The sequence below is a fragment of the Psittacula echo genome (assembly GCF_963264785.1).
Source record: "Psittacula echo genome assembly, chromosome: 6".
In the NCBI taxonomy this organism is placed as follows: Eukaryota; Metazoa; Chordata; class Aves; order Psittaciformes; family Psittacidae; genus Psittacula; species Psittacula echo.
Window position 1 is genome coordinate 41867892 of NC_137743.1, and position 19029 is coordinate 41886920.

A 19029-nucleotide genomic window follows, 5' to 3' on the forward strand; every position below is an offset into this window, starting at 1 on the left:
AGAAGCACTGTCATCGAAATAGCCTCCCCACACCCCCAGACCCGCTAACAGCAAGCTGTGCCACCGCCCAGTGCCCCCTGCCAGTACAGATCTCCAATCCACACTGCAGGCAACCTGGCACTCCAAATAATCCTAAGCACAGGAGAGCACAGAAGCAAATCAGAGCCAAATAAATGAATGCTTTATCAGTGCTTTTAATAAATTATTTTTTTCTATGTCAGCTGGCTGAACAAACACAGAAATTACTAAAACATATCCAAAACTCCCAGAATTGATTGAATAATATGAACGTGGCAATTTGAGCTCATAAAAAAGAAAAAAAAGCCATCCCTACTGATTCATGCAACAGTCATTTGCCTTCTCTGGGTATATCATTCACCGTGGACATGCAGAATGATTGCATTTGTCTGTACAACTGCACTGTAGTTCAAGCTTTGGGCTTGAACTAACTGTTGCCTGATGGAAGGGACTTCCTTCTCGTCTTACTTGCAATTTTTACAAAGGATCATCTAATATTCCTCGTGGATTCCCAGACCAGAGACAACTGAGACCAGGACTGGCAGAGCTTGCAACTAGCAAACCAGTGAACCGCTACTGCAGGAAGTTCCTTGTTGGTCAGGTTTGATTTTTTTATGAAGAGCCACTTATACAATCAAAGTCTTCTCTCTGCCTAGAATTTTCTTGAACAAGAGCAATGCAGTATTTTCATAATATCTAGTTCATGACAACACATCAAACTGAAATTTAGCGACCTACAAAAGTTACGCAGCACTTAACTAAGTCAATTAACTAAGAAAAGCACTTTGATTTCTCCTCTTCTTATGTTCCCTTACTAACACCATGACCATTTTCACTCACTCCAAGTCCTTCAAGACAATCTCTTTCACTCCATATTCTGGAGCCTCCCCTATCCTTCACCTTCCCATCTGCTTTCCAGCTCATGCGCTCTCCCTTTGGCCACCTTCTCTTTCAGCTATCTTTTGCTCTAGAACTTCAACAAACACTAAATAGCAGATAATTTTCAATCTTACAAGTCTTCACAATCCTTACAAAGGGATTAGGTTGAACCTTAGCTAATGTCACAGAGAAAAGTCAAAAAAGGCAATAACTAATGGCGCCTGAAATATTTCCTCCTTCAGCCATACAGCCAACAGGAATGTGGAGCCTGGGGTCAATCTCATCCGGGGCACCTCAGCAGCAGAAGGCTAGGAAGAGAGAGGCAATTCACTGCCTCTTCCACCCTCACACCTTTTTTTTTTTTTTTTAAATTAGCTTTCGTAACTGAATGCAGTGCTTGATCTCAAAATATTTTTTTCCAGATGGGGTCAACACCTTTTTTGTTCCCTTTTTTCCTATCGGCTCTGAAGGGTGCAGCCAGGGTGCCAACCAGCTATGATATTTAGCAATGACATTCAATGTTCAACACAGCAGCTGGGGTTTGCTGAAGACAAATGTTGCTGGACACAAGTTAACACTGATCCACAGATATAAAAATCATGCTCTAAGGCAGATAATACTAATAAGGCGACTTCTTATGTGCAGCTGTTTAGAAGGCCATGTATTTCTGGACCTGTAACTGTACATTACTTTCCAGTTCTCAAGCAGCAATTAAACTATACATATCTCACTGCTGCACTCCATCTATTTTTTTCCTTTAAAGTCCTGCAACTCTTATGCCTACGTATGACCAAAGGCAGACAATCGTACTAGCACCACATGCAAGGCAGAGAGCCTAAGGCACGTCTTGCCTACAAGCTCCTGGGAACATGAATTCTTGCAAAGGCTTTGCTTGATGGTCTGTATTTGACCATATCAATGCAGCCTGAGCTGGGGAGGAAAGGGCAAGAGATGCCTGAATGGCTCTGTCATCGCCTGTGCTAAAGCCTGCGCTGCCATTGAACCTTGACACAGGCACTAGCAGCAACGGCAGCTCAGTGCAGGCAAGACTGAGCCATGGTACAGAGCCCAAAAACTCTGTGGTTCCCACAAGCAGGACTGCAAAGAAATCAAAAGGCTTCAAAATAATTTTGTGGTAAACGTCCTAGGGCAGAGTTGCCAAACTAGCAATTCTGGGGAGGGTTGTACAAGCTAGGGATCTCTGCAGGTCTGCACTGCTCCCCAAGAGAAAACAATCCTTGGCCACCTGAAAATCCAGCCAGTCTACACAAGCTGCTTCAGGCAAGCAACACCACACAGAATTACTTAGCACTATATAGAGTATTTCCATCCTTCCTAGGCTCCTCCAGTTCTCTGAACCACAGCTTTAAAGGCTATGTTAAGCCACACTGGCATTAGAGAAATTCTCTTACAGAATGGTAAAGGTTTCTTTGGACCTTCCACAGTGCTTTAAGACTTCAGTTCTTCATCCTCTTCCTCCCATCTCCTCCCTAAAATTCAAAAACCTTACTCTTATAAATGCATAAAACCACAGTGACATTATTTCAAAGCATTTCATATCCCCAACTCTTCTCAGCTCACACTGGATAAATCCACAAAATGAACATCCAATACCCCTCCGTACAGCCATGCTGTCTCTTTTGCTGCAACTACTCTATTCAAGCAGGAAATTCTGTACTCAGGATGGATGCACAGAATGGGAGTTTCTTTGGACTCCTAACAGGAAAAAATTAGCTAGAGAAAATGTAAAATAAGCCCTACTGAGTAATTATGTGAACATAATAATTCAAAGAAAAGCCAAGCAAAATTCAATGTTAAAAACAAACCAACCCAAGAAAACCCCACACCACCTGGGTCTTTTACCTGGTGTTCTGAAGTTGCCAAAACAGCATTTTACATTTGCAGAGGTGGAATACTCACTTCAGGTTTTGGTATGTATTTGGTAAGTACTTCCAAGTTGATCAAGGCGATTTAAATTACCAAGGTGAGTCACAATTTAACCAACGTTACACCTGATTTTGCCCTTATTTTTTATTCTTTTCTAAAGAAAGGTTAATTATTGTCCAACATAAGTGAACATATTGTTAAAACTAAATATGGACTTCAAAAAACCATTTCCCAAGGAAGAAAAAAAAAAGAAAGAAAGAAAAAGAAAAAGCAGCCTCGTTAAGAATATCAGGGGACAAAAGGGAAAAAGATAACTTTTGACTGTTACTGAGAGCATGCTGTGCCAGCTTGCAGTAGGGGAGGTACAGCCCCAGAGTTACTGTAGCAAATCTTTGCTCACTCCAACACAGAATTCACACACAGGCAATGCAAAAAAAAAAAAAAAAAAAAACCACACAAAACAAAAACAAAGCACACCAAAAAACCTACCTGGTGTAACAGAGAGAGAGAGAAACAGAACAAGTGTGCTCTAAAAGAAGCACCCAGCACAGGAAGGAGCGGGGCACACAAGCAGCAGCTCAGGTGAAAGGGCAGCACAAGTCACAGCTGCTGAGGAAGGGCTGTTTTACACTGTTTGGCATATTGCATTAACCAAGCCTCAACCAAGGCAGCTTCATGCCTCTAGCTTCGTATACAGAGAAACCCATGTTCCCAGATCACAGAATCATAGAATCAACTAAGTTGGAAAAACCTTGAAGGTCATCAAATCCAACCTCTACCCCAGGACTGCCAAGTCCACCACTAAACCATGTCATAAGAACCTCGTCTACACAGGGTTTGAACACTTCCTGGGACTTCCTCTTCCCTGGGCAGCCTGTTCCACTGCCCGATTACCCTTTTGGTGAAGAAATTTTTCCTAATACCCAGTCTAAACCTCCTCAGCACAGCTTGAGGCTGTTTCCTCTTGTCCTATCACTTGTTACTCAAGAGAAGAGATCAGTCACCTCCTCACTCCAGCCTCCTTCTAGAGGAGTGATAAGGTCTTCCCTGAGCCTTCTCCAAATTTTTTATAATTCACATTTGACTATAATATAAAGTGACACATATTTTGATTATTTGCTCTTACAAATGCAACATTTCAAAAGTTTCCTTTTAAGTGGCAAGTAGGCTTACAACAGCTTGACTGTGCTAATTATGCAAGGAAAGTCATCACAACATTTTGCTATTAAAGCCCATTTATTAGATAAAGGACACTACACAGGCAGTTATTGAACTAAATAAGCCAAAAACCAGCCAGCTGATCCTGCCATCTGGGTGACGTGGGGGAACTGGGAAGATTAGCTCACCCTGTTTCTAAGTTCACAGATCAGACAGAAAGATGCTTTTCTGCGTTTGGGGGTCTCTGTTCTGAACCCACTAGCCCAGCAGGATGGAGGTGCCACCCTCCTGGCCAAGCGGCTGCCGCTGTACCTGGCTATGGGCACTGGCCACCAGCCTGCATCAACCCCCTTCAGCAGCAAGCACCCACTAGCCTGCACACCACTCCAAAGGGACAGACATGAGGAATTTTTGAGGAATCTCCAAAATGTCTCAAATGGAGTGTTTAATCACCTTTAAATCATCTTCATTATGGAGCTGGGGCAAGCGTTTAATAAATATTATTTAGCATTTACTGTGTTCTTTTATGAAAAACAACAAAGTAATAGAAATACAAATTAAATTAAACCCAAAACAGTTCAACCTTTTAGGTTAGTTTCAACTTTTACACTTTAAACACACAACAGCAAAGGTGAAGTCTATTTCTTCAGGACACCAGCCTTCGTATCGCTTCAGGGGTGAGTCAGCTCAGGGATTAAAATCTCATTATTTCCTCAAATTCTTCCACAGAAGTCAAAGTTTCAGCTTGCTAGTTTTTAAATAAATTCAGAGTAAAATCCAATGCTAATTTAGTTTATATGTTTTGCATGGAAAATCTTTACTATGTTCATTTTATTTAAACATTTTAAATCACTTGCAACAGAGAAGGTGGTTTGCCTTTTTTTAATGTTTGTTTCAAGATCAGAAGACCAATAGAATCCCCTTTAACATTTAGATACTTAAATATTTCCTCAGTGTCTCAAGAAACTGATCGAATACTGTGGCTGAAAACCCTCTGTGCTTTTTTCTTACTATGTGAGAAAATACTTCAATACTAAGCTACAACACATGGTTACCCATACAAGCCTCATTCCTTTCTTTGGTGTTGCTTTGCTTCTTGACACAGTGGCATTCTTGACCAATAATTATCATTACCCAAAAAGACAACAACATATGAAGCATATTTTTTTTTCTTTCAGTTGTTAGAACCAGAGATGATTGCATATTGGCTGTAATCCTAAAAACAGTTTGGGTAAAAACTATAAGCTGCATCAGTCTGTCAATTAACACATTTAACATCCATCTTTTTCATACAATTGTGATATGTAAATTAAGAGTGTTAAATTAGACATCTTTAGCTTGCCCAACACTTACTTTTTTAATTAATATGCCATTAACTGAAACAAGGACATCCTTCACTCTCTTGGGACATTTAGCAGCACCAACAGAGTGCACACAAGCCACTCTACAGAACTTCCCATATCTCTGCAGAGCACCTGGAGCACAACACAAACAACAAGCAATCCCTTAGCATAAAGCTAAGACAAACATTAAGCTAAAAAGTGAACTGTATTTAGGCAGTTGTTACAGGAAGGCTGTAACACCAAAAGATAGCTACAGAGAAACTGGAAGAACTGTTCTCAAAACACCCTTCACAAGCTGAGGATGAGCAAGCACATTTTGAGTATACTACATGTTTATGCACCAACTTCTACAACTGCAACATGTTCATTTTCAGGAAAATCCCTCACTTCACAGGCAACCAAACACACCTGTGGGACTGAAGCAAGATCAATCATGTCAGAAAAAGCCTTTTCACTTTATAAGAATATTTCAGAACTCTGAGGGGGGGCGAATACATTTCATACCCTTTCACACTACTGGTACACCAAACACTCAAAGAGATTTCATTTTACAGATTACTGTTTCCTGCTGTTTTGTTTTCGTTTTCCTTCATGTTCACATTGGTCAGTGTTTTAGTAAGAAACCTTTTCTACACACACTTAACTGCTATGAAAGAATTCAGAAGATGCCCACTGAGCCCTACTCTTTTGAGGGACCCTGAAGTCCAACCTGCAGAGAGTCACTGTCAGTGCAGTCCACACAACAGGGGCAAACAGCCTTGCACCATGCAGAGCAGTTTAAAAAACAGAGTCCTCATCCTGTGAGATGTTACACATGCTACTAGGAACTGTTCAGGTAAGACAACACAGAATCAAACATGCAATCCCATGCCATCACATTTCTTCTGACTTGCCACCAAGAGCCTTATCAGTGCCATGATACTACAGCTTACCAATGAGCGCATCAACAAGGACATTGAAACTGAATGGTAATTACGAAGACACGCTACCTCTAGGTTCAGTAATATGTTTGCAACTACTATTTCATTTATATTCACAAAACACTAAGTATGTTCACAGAGCTGAACAGCATCAATTAATAAGTGATAAGCAATAACTTATTTTTGCTAGCCCCTCTCACAGTGACACACAAAAGTCCCATGAAGTCTGCCCAAGTATCATCCTTCTTTCACCTCTATCCCCACCAACTATTTCTGTCTGTAAAAAGACTCAAACTCAAAGGAGAGTTCTGGGGAACTGAGATAAAAAGGCCCGACAGAAAAAAAAAAAAACAAAACACCTTCACTCCCAGCACAGGGGTTCTCCCCCCTGTAGAACTTGTGATGTCAAGACCACTTTCAGTTCACAGGCCTTTGCATTCCAAACTGAAGCCCCTACACAAAGCAGATCACACTGGTTTCCCAAGTTCCAGGCTGGTTCCAGTCTCACTTCCACAGGCAAAGGATGACAAATCCTTTGTCATCCTCTTTGCCTATATGTAGAAGGAAACTCCTTTGCTCTCCCAGTTTCTCCACAAAGTCCTCTAATTTCCCCAAATGCTGTGAAGTCCCATAATCACACAATCCTACAAACAAGTCCATCCTGTTATGAATCTTTCAGGAGCAAAAGGAGCACAAAGTACTCCTTAGAGAAAGGAGCACAAAGTACTCCTTAGAGAAAGGAGCACATGCTATTCTCAACCAGGCAGCAGCAAGAGAGCCCTTTCCACTCACCCTGAACTATCAAACTGAAGCATTTCTACCAGAAGGCAGTTGAAAGATATGAGCAGGCTCCTTCCCTCCCTAGAAGAAGTGGGGTTTGTCAATTTGCTTTGCTTTTCATCATCTTGTGGTACACGTATGTCTGTAGAAGCACACTTAACTCTCTTTCCAGATTTTCCATCACAGCCATGAAAAACTTTAATCTCCCTCTTCAAGGAGGGAACCTGTTGATATCTTCAACCAGATCCAAAAAGAACCGTCAAGTACCATGAGCCAAACACTGCAGTGTCTCAAAAGATGGGAGTTAAAAGTTTCCCTACATCAGGAAATGGGCAGGAATGCCTCCTGCTATTCCTTGTGGGAATAGTACAGGTGCTAGCAGGAAACTCACTTCAGCCATATAAGGACTGGTACCACAGAGTAAGAATGACAAGGGAACTCTGTGCAGACGAACAGTAGCCTCTGAAATGCATCTACTTTACTTCTGAATAGCCTCAAAATATAAACAAGCTCTCAAAATCCTTTTCTTTTTTCTTCATCTGCTGATGTGCTGTGGCTCTATTAACTGAGCCTTGCAGAACAACTTCAAGTTAATTCATCTTTTCCATTTGCTTTAGTCCACTCCCCAGAGCTCTATATCCAGTATTTATTTTAAAGCTAAGCCAAAACCATCCAAATGCTAACATTTCAGGGCCTTCAGTACTCTTGCTTGCATGCAGTAGGGCCTCTTTTACAATAAAGAGCATCCATTTTGAGAACTAAACCAACATAACTGTAATTGGTCTACATGTCAAAGTCTTACAAATCTCCAGACTGGGAATAAAGCAAGTTTCACTCCTAGCAGGCCCTTTGTTAAAGAAAGCCTAAAACAGCATTGCAGACTCAGAAACACCGATTTCTCACCAGAGACTCCAGTAACTGAGGAAGAAAACCGACAGCTTCTAAAACTGATCTTGGCCTTCTGGCTCATAGCTGCATGTCATCTTGGCCTTCCTAATGGAGAAACAAGATAAAGGTTCCTCAAAATCCTGGACGCTGTTGTACATTAGAGCCCAATAAATGTTTTATTTGAATGTCTAACCGACATCCAGGACCAAATCCCAGCTAAAGAGATGAAGTCAAAGACTTTTCCAGCCATTAAAAAAATAAAAATAAAAAAAATGCCACTTTTGCACAAGGCATGGAAATACCATATTTCTTTGGATCAATATTTTAATGGCACTTGGGATTTTATAATTTAGGAACAGTCATATCAGCACACTGATTCTTCAGAATATTATTTGCATCATAAAGAAGGTGTATGGAAGGCTCTAAATAGCTTCAGATTTTGGAACAGGTTTTGCAGAACAATTATGCACAAGTTTGCTTCAGAGGCACGGACACAAGTCTTAGAAATGTGTAAAATGCCTACACAAAGACAGAAAAAAACCCTATTGTTTAGGCAAGCTGGAACATGTTACTCATTAAGGTTATTCTCAACTAAAGACATGCAAACATGCTGGGTCCACAAACACACGCACAGAAAGTGTCTACGTGGCATTGCTGGCACGTTTGTAAAGGCCTAATTGACAATCAACTAATGTGAAGTTAAGAGATAAACAAAGCAAAGCCAAGGAGTTGTTCAAGAATTTTTAAGTAGTGCACAGTCCTGACAACAAAAGCCAAGGGGCAGGATCCATGAGAACCGACATGGAGGAGAGACCAAGTTATGACACACATGAAAAACGGGAAGCCACCAGTCATACTCCAAGCTGCACTTTTACCAGTGCTGCATGCACATGATGCAGGAATTTGCAGGTAGGGGCAACATATCCCAAGTTTCTTCGCAGCCTTTTAGGTGCAGCTTTTTCTTTTCTCCCAGTGACTTGAAATAACTTGCATGTTTCTTTCTGGACAGACAAGGGTTCAAATTATGCAAAGATGTTGGAGGATAGCCAATACTCAAATGATTTAACCTTCCTCATAACCACAAAGTGAACACGTACCTCTGTTCTTACACAGACCTGTGTTCAGTTAGCTAGTCTGGACAGAAAAAGCTTCTAAATTGCAGCAAAGGGTTCTGCCTGAGAGAAAGAACTACATCAAAAGAAGACCCTTAGTGAAGACAGCCCCTGAATCAAGATAAGCAGAGACAGTCCCACACTACATTTATACCTTATTACCCTTGAGATGAAAAGCAGGCAGAGTGAAAACTGCCATGCAAGCATCTTTTTATCATCATCAACATTTCATTTAGACTCAGGATGTATACAGGTTTTACAATTCAAACAAAAAATACAGGTCAAGTGGAATAAAAACTGCTTAGCTCAATGCCCAGTGAGAAAGAATGAATGTCTAGAAAAGAATTCAAGAATTCTAGCTTAAGTTCTCCAGCTATATATTTTCCTATTTTAATCACAATCCCCAAGAAGCACGAACACATCCAGCTTGGTTTTGTGTTTCTGATTTTGGGGTTGGTTTTTGCTGGGTTGTTGTTTTGGTTTTGGCTGTGGTTTTTTGTTTGGTTTTGGGTTTTTTTTTCTAATTCACAAGCATCAGCACTTTTTTTTCCAAGAGCTACAAGTACATCTAAAATAGATGGCTTTTTTAAAATGCACAACTTATTTTAATTCCACTCCTAAGTAGATATGAATTAGTAATTTAAGACTCAGACTAGTGCACTACAAGTCATGTCTTTTTACTCTGACAATAAAAAATAAGAAGTCACACACATTATAATACTACAAGATTGACTGCCACATAAAATGCATTGCCAAATCATCCTACAGCCTGGGATTTGCCCAGCCCATGCAATCAAAATCCATGTTTTAAACAGCTGCTACACAGACCTGTAGCTTCAACAGGCAGTTACACTCAAGCAGCAGTATAAAGTGTAATTTAATGGATGAAAGAAACAACCAAAAAAATATTGCTCCTTATGAAGTCAAGAAGAGTTTCAACATGCAACATAGACATGATTTTTAACAATAATAAACAACCTGCAAGTTTTTCTCTAACATAACACGGTACAACTAATTTATTCTCTTAAACCAAACTATTACCTTTTCATTTTATTTTTTCTTTTAAGATTCAGCCTTAAGATGAGTTAATTGTTGCAGTCCTCCCACACAAACACAAGAGACAAGTTTATTGCAGTGGAGAGCCCTAAATAGCACAGTCTGTTTTAGGCTGACTAATACAAACACGCATTCTGTTTAATTTTACATTTGTTCCTAGGGAGATTTAGCTCTCATCTCTTCTATCTCCAATTCAATACTAGCTGCCATTGTAGGAAATTATCCACCCGTATGGGGATGAGTAACGCAGGCAGATCCAACATTGTCCATGGCATCTCACAGGGGACAGGCTGGCTACCATGCTAGTCACAATCCTTACAAAAAGGAAGGACAGGAGGGCCTTGGGGCCACAGCATGAAAGCCATGGCATGCAGAGCTTCCAAAAAACAACCAGGGCCAAAGAGCACACAGGCAGCAAAGAAACCCACAGGAACTCTTCCAGGGGAGTGGACCACACTAGGTCAGCTCTGGTACCAACAAACAAGTCCAAGGCACTCTGCAAACAGCCTTAGTCACAGCCAGAAAGAGTCAACACACCCACAACACACCAAGTAAGGCAATGGTATTCACAAAGACAAGGTAGCACATAGAGTCCACCATGTCTGCCCAGCCACTACTACCCTCCTTAGCAACAGCATGAAAAACAAACCTGTAATTAATTTACATTACAACTAACCTGGCAAAGACAGACTAAGTTTTAATTAAATTAATGCCTTATCCAGTTCACCATATGGCCATAGAGATGCCAGCACAGGAGAAAGAACAGCATAGGAAGAGGGACAAGCACGACTACTTACTTCCCTGGCATAAGCCAGCAAAATGGCTTGCACAACCACAACACCAACCGCCTAAAACTGCTCAGCCAGAAACCCCAGGCCATTCAGAGAGGAAGGTTGAAGGGGCCTGCTGAGGCACACCAACTTATGAAAGCAGAGATCAGCAGGCTTGCAGGACTTCAAAAGGAAGCCACTTCTAACCTCCAAGCTACCCACTCAGCCAAAGGCAGCTGTCAAAAAGTTGCCAACCTGCTCCTACTGTTACAGGATATTTGCCAGACAAGAACCAGACCTGCAATTAGAAGAGGTGTTTGCTGGCCTCTCTCTGCAACTTATTAGCAGAGAGGTAAGGCTGGTAGTCAGCACAAGAAATGCCTGATCTCCAGTGAGCACAACTCTTTACAACTGCTCTGCAACACAAGGAAGAGGTTCTCCTATCAGTTTTCATTCAACTAAGGAAGATCTGTGTCTTCGGCATGCAGAGAAGGAATACTCCAAGTACATAGGATAGAAGGTTAAGAGTTCTACCAGCATCTCCTCTCCTGTAAAAAGGCCCAGAAAATAGCTGTTGGCATTCCCCTCTACTACCTCCTACCTCCATCTTTGTTCATTCCAGACAAGGCAAATGAGGAGTCCAAACTCTGCCTCAGACAATCACCAAGAATGAGTTCTTCTGTTTTAATAAGCTTTTTCCTAAACAAGCAGTAGTCTTCCTTTTCCTAAATCAGACTTGAGTTAATTTACAACAGGCTACAGACACTTCCACATGCATCTTTTCAGAAGCACTACAGGTAGCAAACAGTTAATGTGGCCTGACACTGCCAAGAGCATTTCAAAAGTGGGGGATGCACTGACAAAAATGGCTTCTAGGGACGAGCAACCATTTAGCTGCCTTTTCAGGTCAACAGGAGAAACAGAACAACAAAACATACACCTAACTCAACAGTAGCCTGCTGACTCCAGAGGCAAGTAGAAGATGCTTAGGAAGAAGCATAAGAACACAGCATGCAACGGTTATACTTTCACCTTCCTCTGGCCCCTGACCCCATGCTTCCCAGTCAGAGACAAATTCCCAAGCCTAAACTGCATCTGGACTACTGTATTTAATGATCCATCCACAGACCTACAAACATATCCAATTCCTTATAAAAAAAATAAATCATGTGAATGCCCCACTACCATTATTCTGTAACTTGAATAGGCACCACAGAAAAACTTTTTTTTCCTAATTTCAAAACGGCTATCAACAACACACAACATTCCCTATTTCTTGCATCATAAGAAAAAAATGTAAAATCATCATTTCTCATTTACTCACATCTCAACTGTGACTTTAAGACCTGTACACCATACTCTTTGAAATACCTCCATCCTCAGCAAATCAGTTAATTTAGACATGTTGCACCTACACCACCTTACAAAGCTTTGTAGAACTAGACTGAGCCAACCCCATGTAATACAGCAGGTCCTGAGCACGAAGAAACTGGATCTGAATGAAAAAGGAGTTATTCCAATTGCCTAGAGACTTATGCTGCCTTTGTACTCAAACAGAACAGAGCACAATCACTTGAGATGAGGGACACTGATCTTGGGATCTTTAGAGGAGTTTAAGACCTGGTGGCACACGAATTTGCAGACACAGAGAATGCAAAACATGTTCAAACGAGAACCGGGCAGACTCCTTGGTCCAATAGGCCCTGGTATCCAACTGCACTGCCTGGCCTGCCAGGCATAGCCACTATGCCACAGAGCAGTATTCATGGTTAGCACTGGTTCAGCAAACAAGGTGGAGCACCAACAACCAGGATGAATTCAGCATGAAATGAAAGAGCAGATCAAAAGAACCCTGTTTAAAGACGGGGATCATATAACAACTGGCAGACTGTGATGCAGCACCTGATGTTGACTACTTACCAGCAGATGAATCATAAGGTCAGTTCTGGCCTTTCAGGGAAAAGTCAGCATCTGAACTGCTAGCAAAGAACACCATCAAATTTCTAAAACGCATCACTACTTCGTTTCACATGAAAACCATAGTAAAGTACTTATTTCACTAGGAATATCAGCACACTTCTCATGTTCCTTAGAGAAAACAGTTGGCATCCCACAGAATTACTGTCAAAGGCTAGACTCAATGCTACTTTATCACCAGGTAGTTCACTGTAGATCTTGTTACAAGAGTAAAATTTTGAGAGCATGTACCAAATACTAACAAGACTTACAAGTGCAAATCACCTTAAAATAGGAACCTGTGAACTCTGAGCTGTATACATATAATTGCAAAAGAACACGTTTTAAGACAAGGATTTCCTATCAGCTGAAACTGGGTCACGTGCATGCTCCTGGTCCAATATAACACAGAAAATTATTTCATTACAACTATTTAATACCATTAGACTAAAATTTTACTTTTGAAAGCATTAACCTAAAACTGTGTTTTGACCGAAAAAAGGTATTTCTTGAAAGCATTTCCAGGGAACTCCATAAATTTCACAGTCAACAGCATTTTCTAAATTCATACTACCAAAATATTTGTAAACTTTTGGAAAGCTGAATTCACATCACTGCTAAGAAATACCATCGTTCCTTACTTTACAGATACATACAGATACGTAAAAGATGCAAATTACTTATGTCCTTAACATGTAGTTGCTGAACTTGTCTAGAGCAGAACTTAAAAGGTGCCTTCTTAGACAGTGTTGGATACCTTTGTAACTAACAGGCTTTTAAACTGTCTGTCTTGACTACCCTCAAGTCTCAAAGCAAATAACCTATCCCCTAACACACAAGCATGCCCTCATCAAGGCCAGCCTGCAATCCACCTAACCAATCTGCACGAATTCTTATACACAGAGTCTGGGAGAGAGCAATTATCACTCAGAAACCAACTGCATTCAACACCACCACTGTAATCTTCTATAGCTCTATACAGATGCCTGGGTGAGTGGGCTAAGTTTTTAGTCTGTTTTATACACAGTCGAAGACATGAAAGATAGAAGAGCAGATAGAGATGCCCATTTGAGAGTTCAAATACCCAAGAAAGCAAGTGAACACAAGCAGAGTTGGTTTTTCTTTTTGCAGGGATGAGGGGGCTAAAAGGATGCCTAATTATTTTACAACGGCTGTCCCTAGATCCTATTTTAGCATCAGGCTTTCATTAAATATAAGCATGACTTCAGAGTACCAGCTGTCCAAAAAAAATGAGAAAAACAACAAAAAACCAAACACAACCCACCCATAACACCCCACTGGTGTTCTTTCCCCCGCCTTTGTTCTCTTCCTACCCCAAGAGCTTCTTCATTGCTCAAGAGCCCACTGCTTTCTCCATTCCTAAGAAGCATGCAGCTTGTGAAAGAGCAAAACAAGGACAGAGCAGGGCTTCAAAGAGAGAGATGGTGTTTCTCCAAACGACTTTTATCCCTCTCTCAGGCTCATTTCCATCCCTCCAAACAAGCTATTTTATGCTTCTGCTGCTGCTGTGTCTGGCAGTTTTGGCAAGATGATGCAAGTCTCCATTCCTGCCCTGCTGGACACAGTTTGAAGGCAGGCAAACAATACCACCTCAAGTTATGTTGCCACATGCCTTGCCCCAGCCCTGGCCACCAAGCCTTCTGGTTTCCCTTCCACCTGCACTGGGATTTACCGACCACAGTCAGGCTGTGGGCAACTACAACATCATCTGCAATGGGTAAAACAGGAACAGAAGCCCCCCTCTGTTGGCTCGGGGAGACATGAATTTATTCTGGAGAGCTAGCCTCAAAAACAGGCAAGTTCTGCAGGAAATGGCTATATTTAGACCTCTCCTTTCAACTCAGCTCCTCAACACATTCACACTCTCCTGCAGAAGAATCTTCCAAAATGGTGTTAAGAGGTAAGCTTTCACAGGTCACCTCAGCAGAAGAATGCAACCAACTTAATACATGCTAATATAGAAGATTGTAAACAATCATCAGAATATCAAATATTCAACTGCTAAGGCACAGAAACACTTCTCACGTCCCAAAGCGTGTTACATTGCAAGCTCCAAGAACATAATATGTCCGAAGTTACTTTATGACTTAAGTCCACCGAGTGTGAGGCTGAACTTCTGCATGCACCACTCAGGTCTTCACAAATACTTTAACTACTGGAGCCACAGTACTCTCTACAGAGAGCACAAACACAAATTAACAACATCAACAGCTACATGACCAAAATATTTCCAGCTTCCTAATGTACATATAAAAACAACTGATGAGAAAATGAGTTAGCAACAGTTACTGTGCAATGGAACTTGCATAGAGACTGTCAACAACATCTCTGGAAACATCACCAATCCCCATCAGTAGGATTTCCCTTTCTCAGCTTGCAACTTTGAAACATGTTATAAGACTTAAAACTAAAAAAAAAAAAAAAAAACAAACCCAAACCTAAATACGTAACACAGTTTTCTTCCCCCAGGCTGTTCCATTTAACTAACAGCCTCACCTCCTATACTTTTTTGGCCTAACTACAATTCAGAACCACAACACTGATTATTTATAAACTGAAATGGTTGGGGAGTGATCCAAGTCACAGCAACAGACCTTAAAGTTTGTCCTGAGATGGAAAGAGGAGCAGATAAAAGGAAACACACCTGTTTTTACATCATGAGCAGACAAATAAGCAGAGATTTCCAATCAATAACTACTCCCAAGTCCCATGCCATTAGTCAAGGAGTAGCACCCCCCACCCTCCTTAAACCAAGCAGAGGAATGCAGGCCTTATCCCAGCAAACAAAAAAGTGAGATGGAAGGTAAACCTCTCAAGACATCACACACACTTAGCACTTCCCAGGGAAAGCACAGTGTATACAGGAACTTTTTGTTCCCCTAAAACAGATCTGTAACACCTCCTCAAAAAAAAAAGTTGCAGTCATCAAAGGACCCAGACGTGCACTTGAGAGCTTACCACATTCACGGTATCAGCTTTTGCTAATTTCAATTTCAAGGCAAGCCAGTACTCTTCAAACAGCACTAGACCTTCAAGGACCAAACTTGGAGAATATTTACAAAGCGCCCGCTGCATTCCAGGTCACTACTGTTCCTCTGAAGATGCAGTATAAGGATCATAGTAAAGATCCTATTACAGGAAACAAGAAAACTGAAGATTTAAAAATAGACCTGTCATTGCCCACAGCAAACTGCTACAACCATAGGAGTTTTCTTAAATGAAAGGCCGAGATCCACAACAGATGCATTTCAATGCATACCACAATCATGTAAAACTGGGAAAAGAACCTGTCTCTTCCAAAAGCTCCATACATCACTCCTAAGTTAAGTGCCAGTTCTTCAGCTCACTCCAGGAATCTGAAAGTTTCCACCTGATGATGCCACCAGTAACAAACACAATCTCTCTCTCAGTTTGCAGAAAATAAAGTGGTTCAACTCCAGGGTACTGTAAAAGTACTGCTGGAAACAAGTTAACACATTTTTAAAGACTAACAGAGTTGGAAAGACTGCCCAGACAGCTTCCACTACTATAGTCATGCCTCAGATTTCACAGACCAGCATCTAGTTTTAAAAGCCCTGAGGTTAACACACGGATCTGAGTGGGCTGAAAGCACGTTTGCCTGCTTGGAGCAACTCGTCTTCCATCACCAGCAAAAGTCTTGACAGGAATTCAGGCACCAGGCCTACTCTCCCCTTTGTTTCCTCCCAAAATTCAGAGCTGCATAACTGCGAACCGGCAGGCTGGTTCAGACCCCTACTGACTCATGGTGCAGAACATCATCCCATTTGGCCAGGAAAGAAGTGCCTGGAACAGACTGACATGCACAAGGGACTTTGGCCTGTAACTTTCTTCTTCCTATCAATCCACGGACCTGCAGCATACTTACATTAGTAACACTAGCACAATCATGCTCAAAGAGCTCGTTCGGTTGCAGCACAACCCTGCATCTCCAATTTATACTCGTCTATGCTGCTAAAATTAAAGGAAAAAAAGAGACCCGAGTCGCCGCCCCTCGCCGCAGCCTGTTTACCAGGGAACCAAGCAATTCTGGTCACCACCATACGTGTGCTTTGCAGCAGCCGCAGGGAATCGGAATCCTTCGTGCCTGCCCCCGGGCTCAGACACAGCTCGGTGCGCTGCACGGCAGGGTGGGAGCCAGCGCCGGTGGTTGCGGCGCATTCAGCTTTCCATCCCGTGAGGAAAGCCGCTTGCTCGGTGAATCTCCCAGCGCCAGAAGGCCAGCCCACTGGAATTTTCCCTCCCGGATTCTACGACGTTCCCTCCTCCTTTCCCCCCACCTTGGGCAGGGGCCGCGACGGCAACAGCCTCTGGGCCGGCGGAGCACGGGCAGGGCCTGCGCGGCGGGCACCGGCACAGCCCCTCACACCAGCCCGCAGCGGCCGGGCAATCCCCGCCGCGGCTCCCCGCTGTCCAAGGCGGCTCCTCCCGTAGCTCCGCGCCGCTCAGCCCCCGGCCCGGCCGAGCGGGCGACTGCACTCACCTCCTCACCGCCGCGGCGGGCTGGCCATTGGCAGCGGGGCCGCCGCTCTTAGGCCCGGCGCTGTCGCTGCCCGCGGCCCGCCCGCATGCCCGCGGCAGCGCCGAGCGGCGGCGGAGCGCTGACAAAGGGGACGGCGCGACGGGCGGGGCGGCGGCGGGAGTTGTGGCGAAGCGCCCCGCCCCACTAATGGCCGCCGGCGACCGTCACTCTCGGTCAGATACGTCACTTCCGCCCGCCAGCCTCATCGCGCCCCCTGGCGGCGCGTGCGGGGCCCGGCCGGCCCGATGGTGAGCTGTGGATGTGGACAGCGGCGCCGGACCGGCCCCTGTGACCCGCCCGGTAACAGCGCAGTGACAGCGGGGAGCGCCGCTACCGGATACCCCCTGGGCGGGATGGGGCAGCCAGGGCTGCTCTGGGCAATCTGTGCCAGTGCCTCACAGGGGAAAGCTTCTTCCTAATATTTGATCTAAATTTCCCTTCTGTTTAAAGCCATTCTTCTTTATTCCTACAGGTCCTTGTAAAAAGCCCCTCTCCAGCTTTCTTGTTAGCTCCTTTAGGCACTGGAAGCTGCTCGAAGGTCTCCTAGACCCTTCTCTTCTCTAGGCTGATCAAGCCCAGCTCTCTCAGCCTGTCTCCATAGAAGAGGTGCTCCAGCCCTTAGAGCATCTCTGTGGCCTCCTCTGGACTCACTCCAACAGCTCCATGTCCTTCTCATGTTGAGGGGCCCAGAGCTGGATGCAGCACTACAGGTGGGGTCTAACAAGCTTGGAGTAGAGGGGGAGAATCCCCTCCCTCCTCCTCCCGCCCCCCCCCCCCCCCCCCGACCTGCTGGTCACATTCTTTTTGGTGCAGCTCAGGACACGTTTGGTTTCTGGGCTGCAAGCACGCTCATTGCCAAGTCATGTTGAGCTTCTCATCAACCAACACCCCCAGTTCTTCTCCTTAGGGCTCCTCTCAATCCAGTCTCTGCCCAGCCTCTATTTGTGCTTGGGATTGCCCCAACCCAGGTGCAGGGCCTTGCACTTGGCCTTGCTGAACTTCACCAGGTTTGCACAAGCCTCTCTCCCCAGTCTGCTCAGGTCCCTCCAGACAGCAACCCTTCCCTCCAGCATGTTGGCCACAACATAATCTGCTCCATGACCTTGCTGGACACTGAGGTGAGACTGACGGGCCCGTAGTTCCCTGTCGTTTCCCTTTTTAAAAATGGGGGTTACTTTTGACCTTTTCCAGTCAGCGGGACCTACACTGGACTGCCACGACCTCTCAAATAGGATGTAAAATGGCTTGGCCACTTCATCTGCCACTTTCATCTGGATCCATGGATGCATCTCATCAGATCCCATGGACTTACACATCTTCAGGTTTCTTAGATAGTCTCAAACCTGACCTTCTCCTACAGTAGGTTTTTCCATTCTCCCAGTCCCTGCCAGTTGCACAAAGTAAATGTCAATGCAAGTTCTTGAAAAAGCACAGGTTTCTCTCTAAGAGGAATAACAAAGCAGATTTCCAGAATAGTTGCATCTATTTACTATCAGCAGAGCCTTTAAATTATCATATGATGGATTAAGGGCATTAAAACCTACATTTTATACAAGCCTGAGCAACTCTAAACAGACTACATCAGAAATTCCCAAATAATATTGACGTTGTGATGCTCGCATACCTTCCTGACTCCAGTCCCATGATACAGGGCTTCCCTGTGATGCTTCATGTATCCTCCAGACAGTGACACAGTGGCAG

General features: G+C 43.4%; 2 protein-coding genes across 6 annotated transcripts in view; one reads left to right on the forward strand and one right to left on the reverse strand.

The window, feature by feature from the left end:
* The window catches only part of ACVR1 (activin A receptor type 1), a 65220-nt gene extending 47772 nt beyond the window's left edge, over positions 1 to 17448 (reverse strand). For 2 of the 5 annotated variants that reach the window (XM_080620260.1, XM_080620259.1), the window contains exon 1: positions 16819 to 17230. In XM_080620260.1, the coding sequence (XP_080476386.1) occupies positions 16819 to 16967 (149 nt within the window). In that variant the 5' untranslated portion in view covers positions 16968 to 17230. Of the gene's footprint in view, positions 1 to 7888; positions 8264 to 16818; positions 17231 to 17289 lie in introns of those variants that run through there. The other 3 variants (XM_080620263.1, XM_080620261.1, XM_080620262.1) reach the window with 3 other exon arrangements.
* A 27-nt stretch (positions 17449 to 17475) lies between these two features.
* Positions 17476 to 19029, forward strand: part of UPP2 (uridine phosphorylase 2) — a gene marked incomplete at both ends in the record, with an annotated part of 36566 nt that continues 35012 nt past the window's right edge. The window contains one exon of the mRNA XM_080621996.1: positions 17476 to 17576. Within this exon, the coding sequence (XP_080478122.1) occupies positions 17476 to 17576 (101 nt within the window). The remainder of the gene's footprint in view (positions 17577 to 19029) is intronic.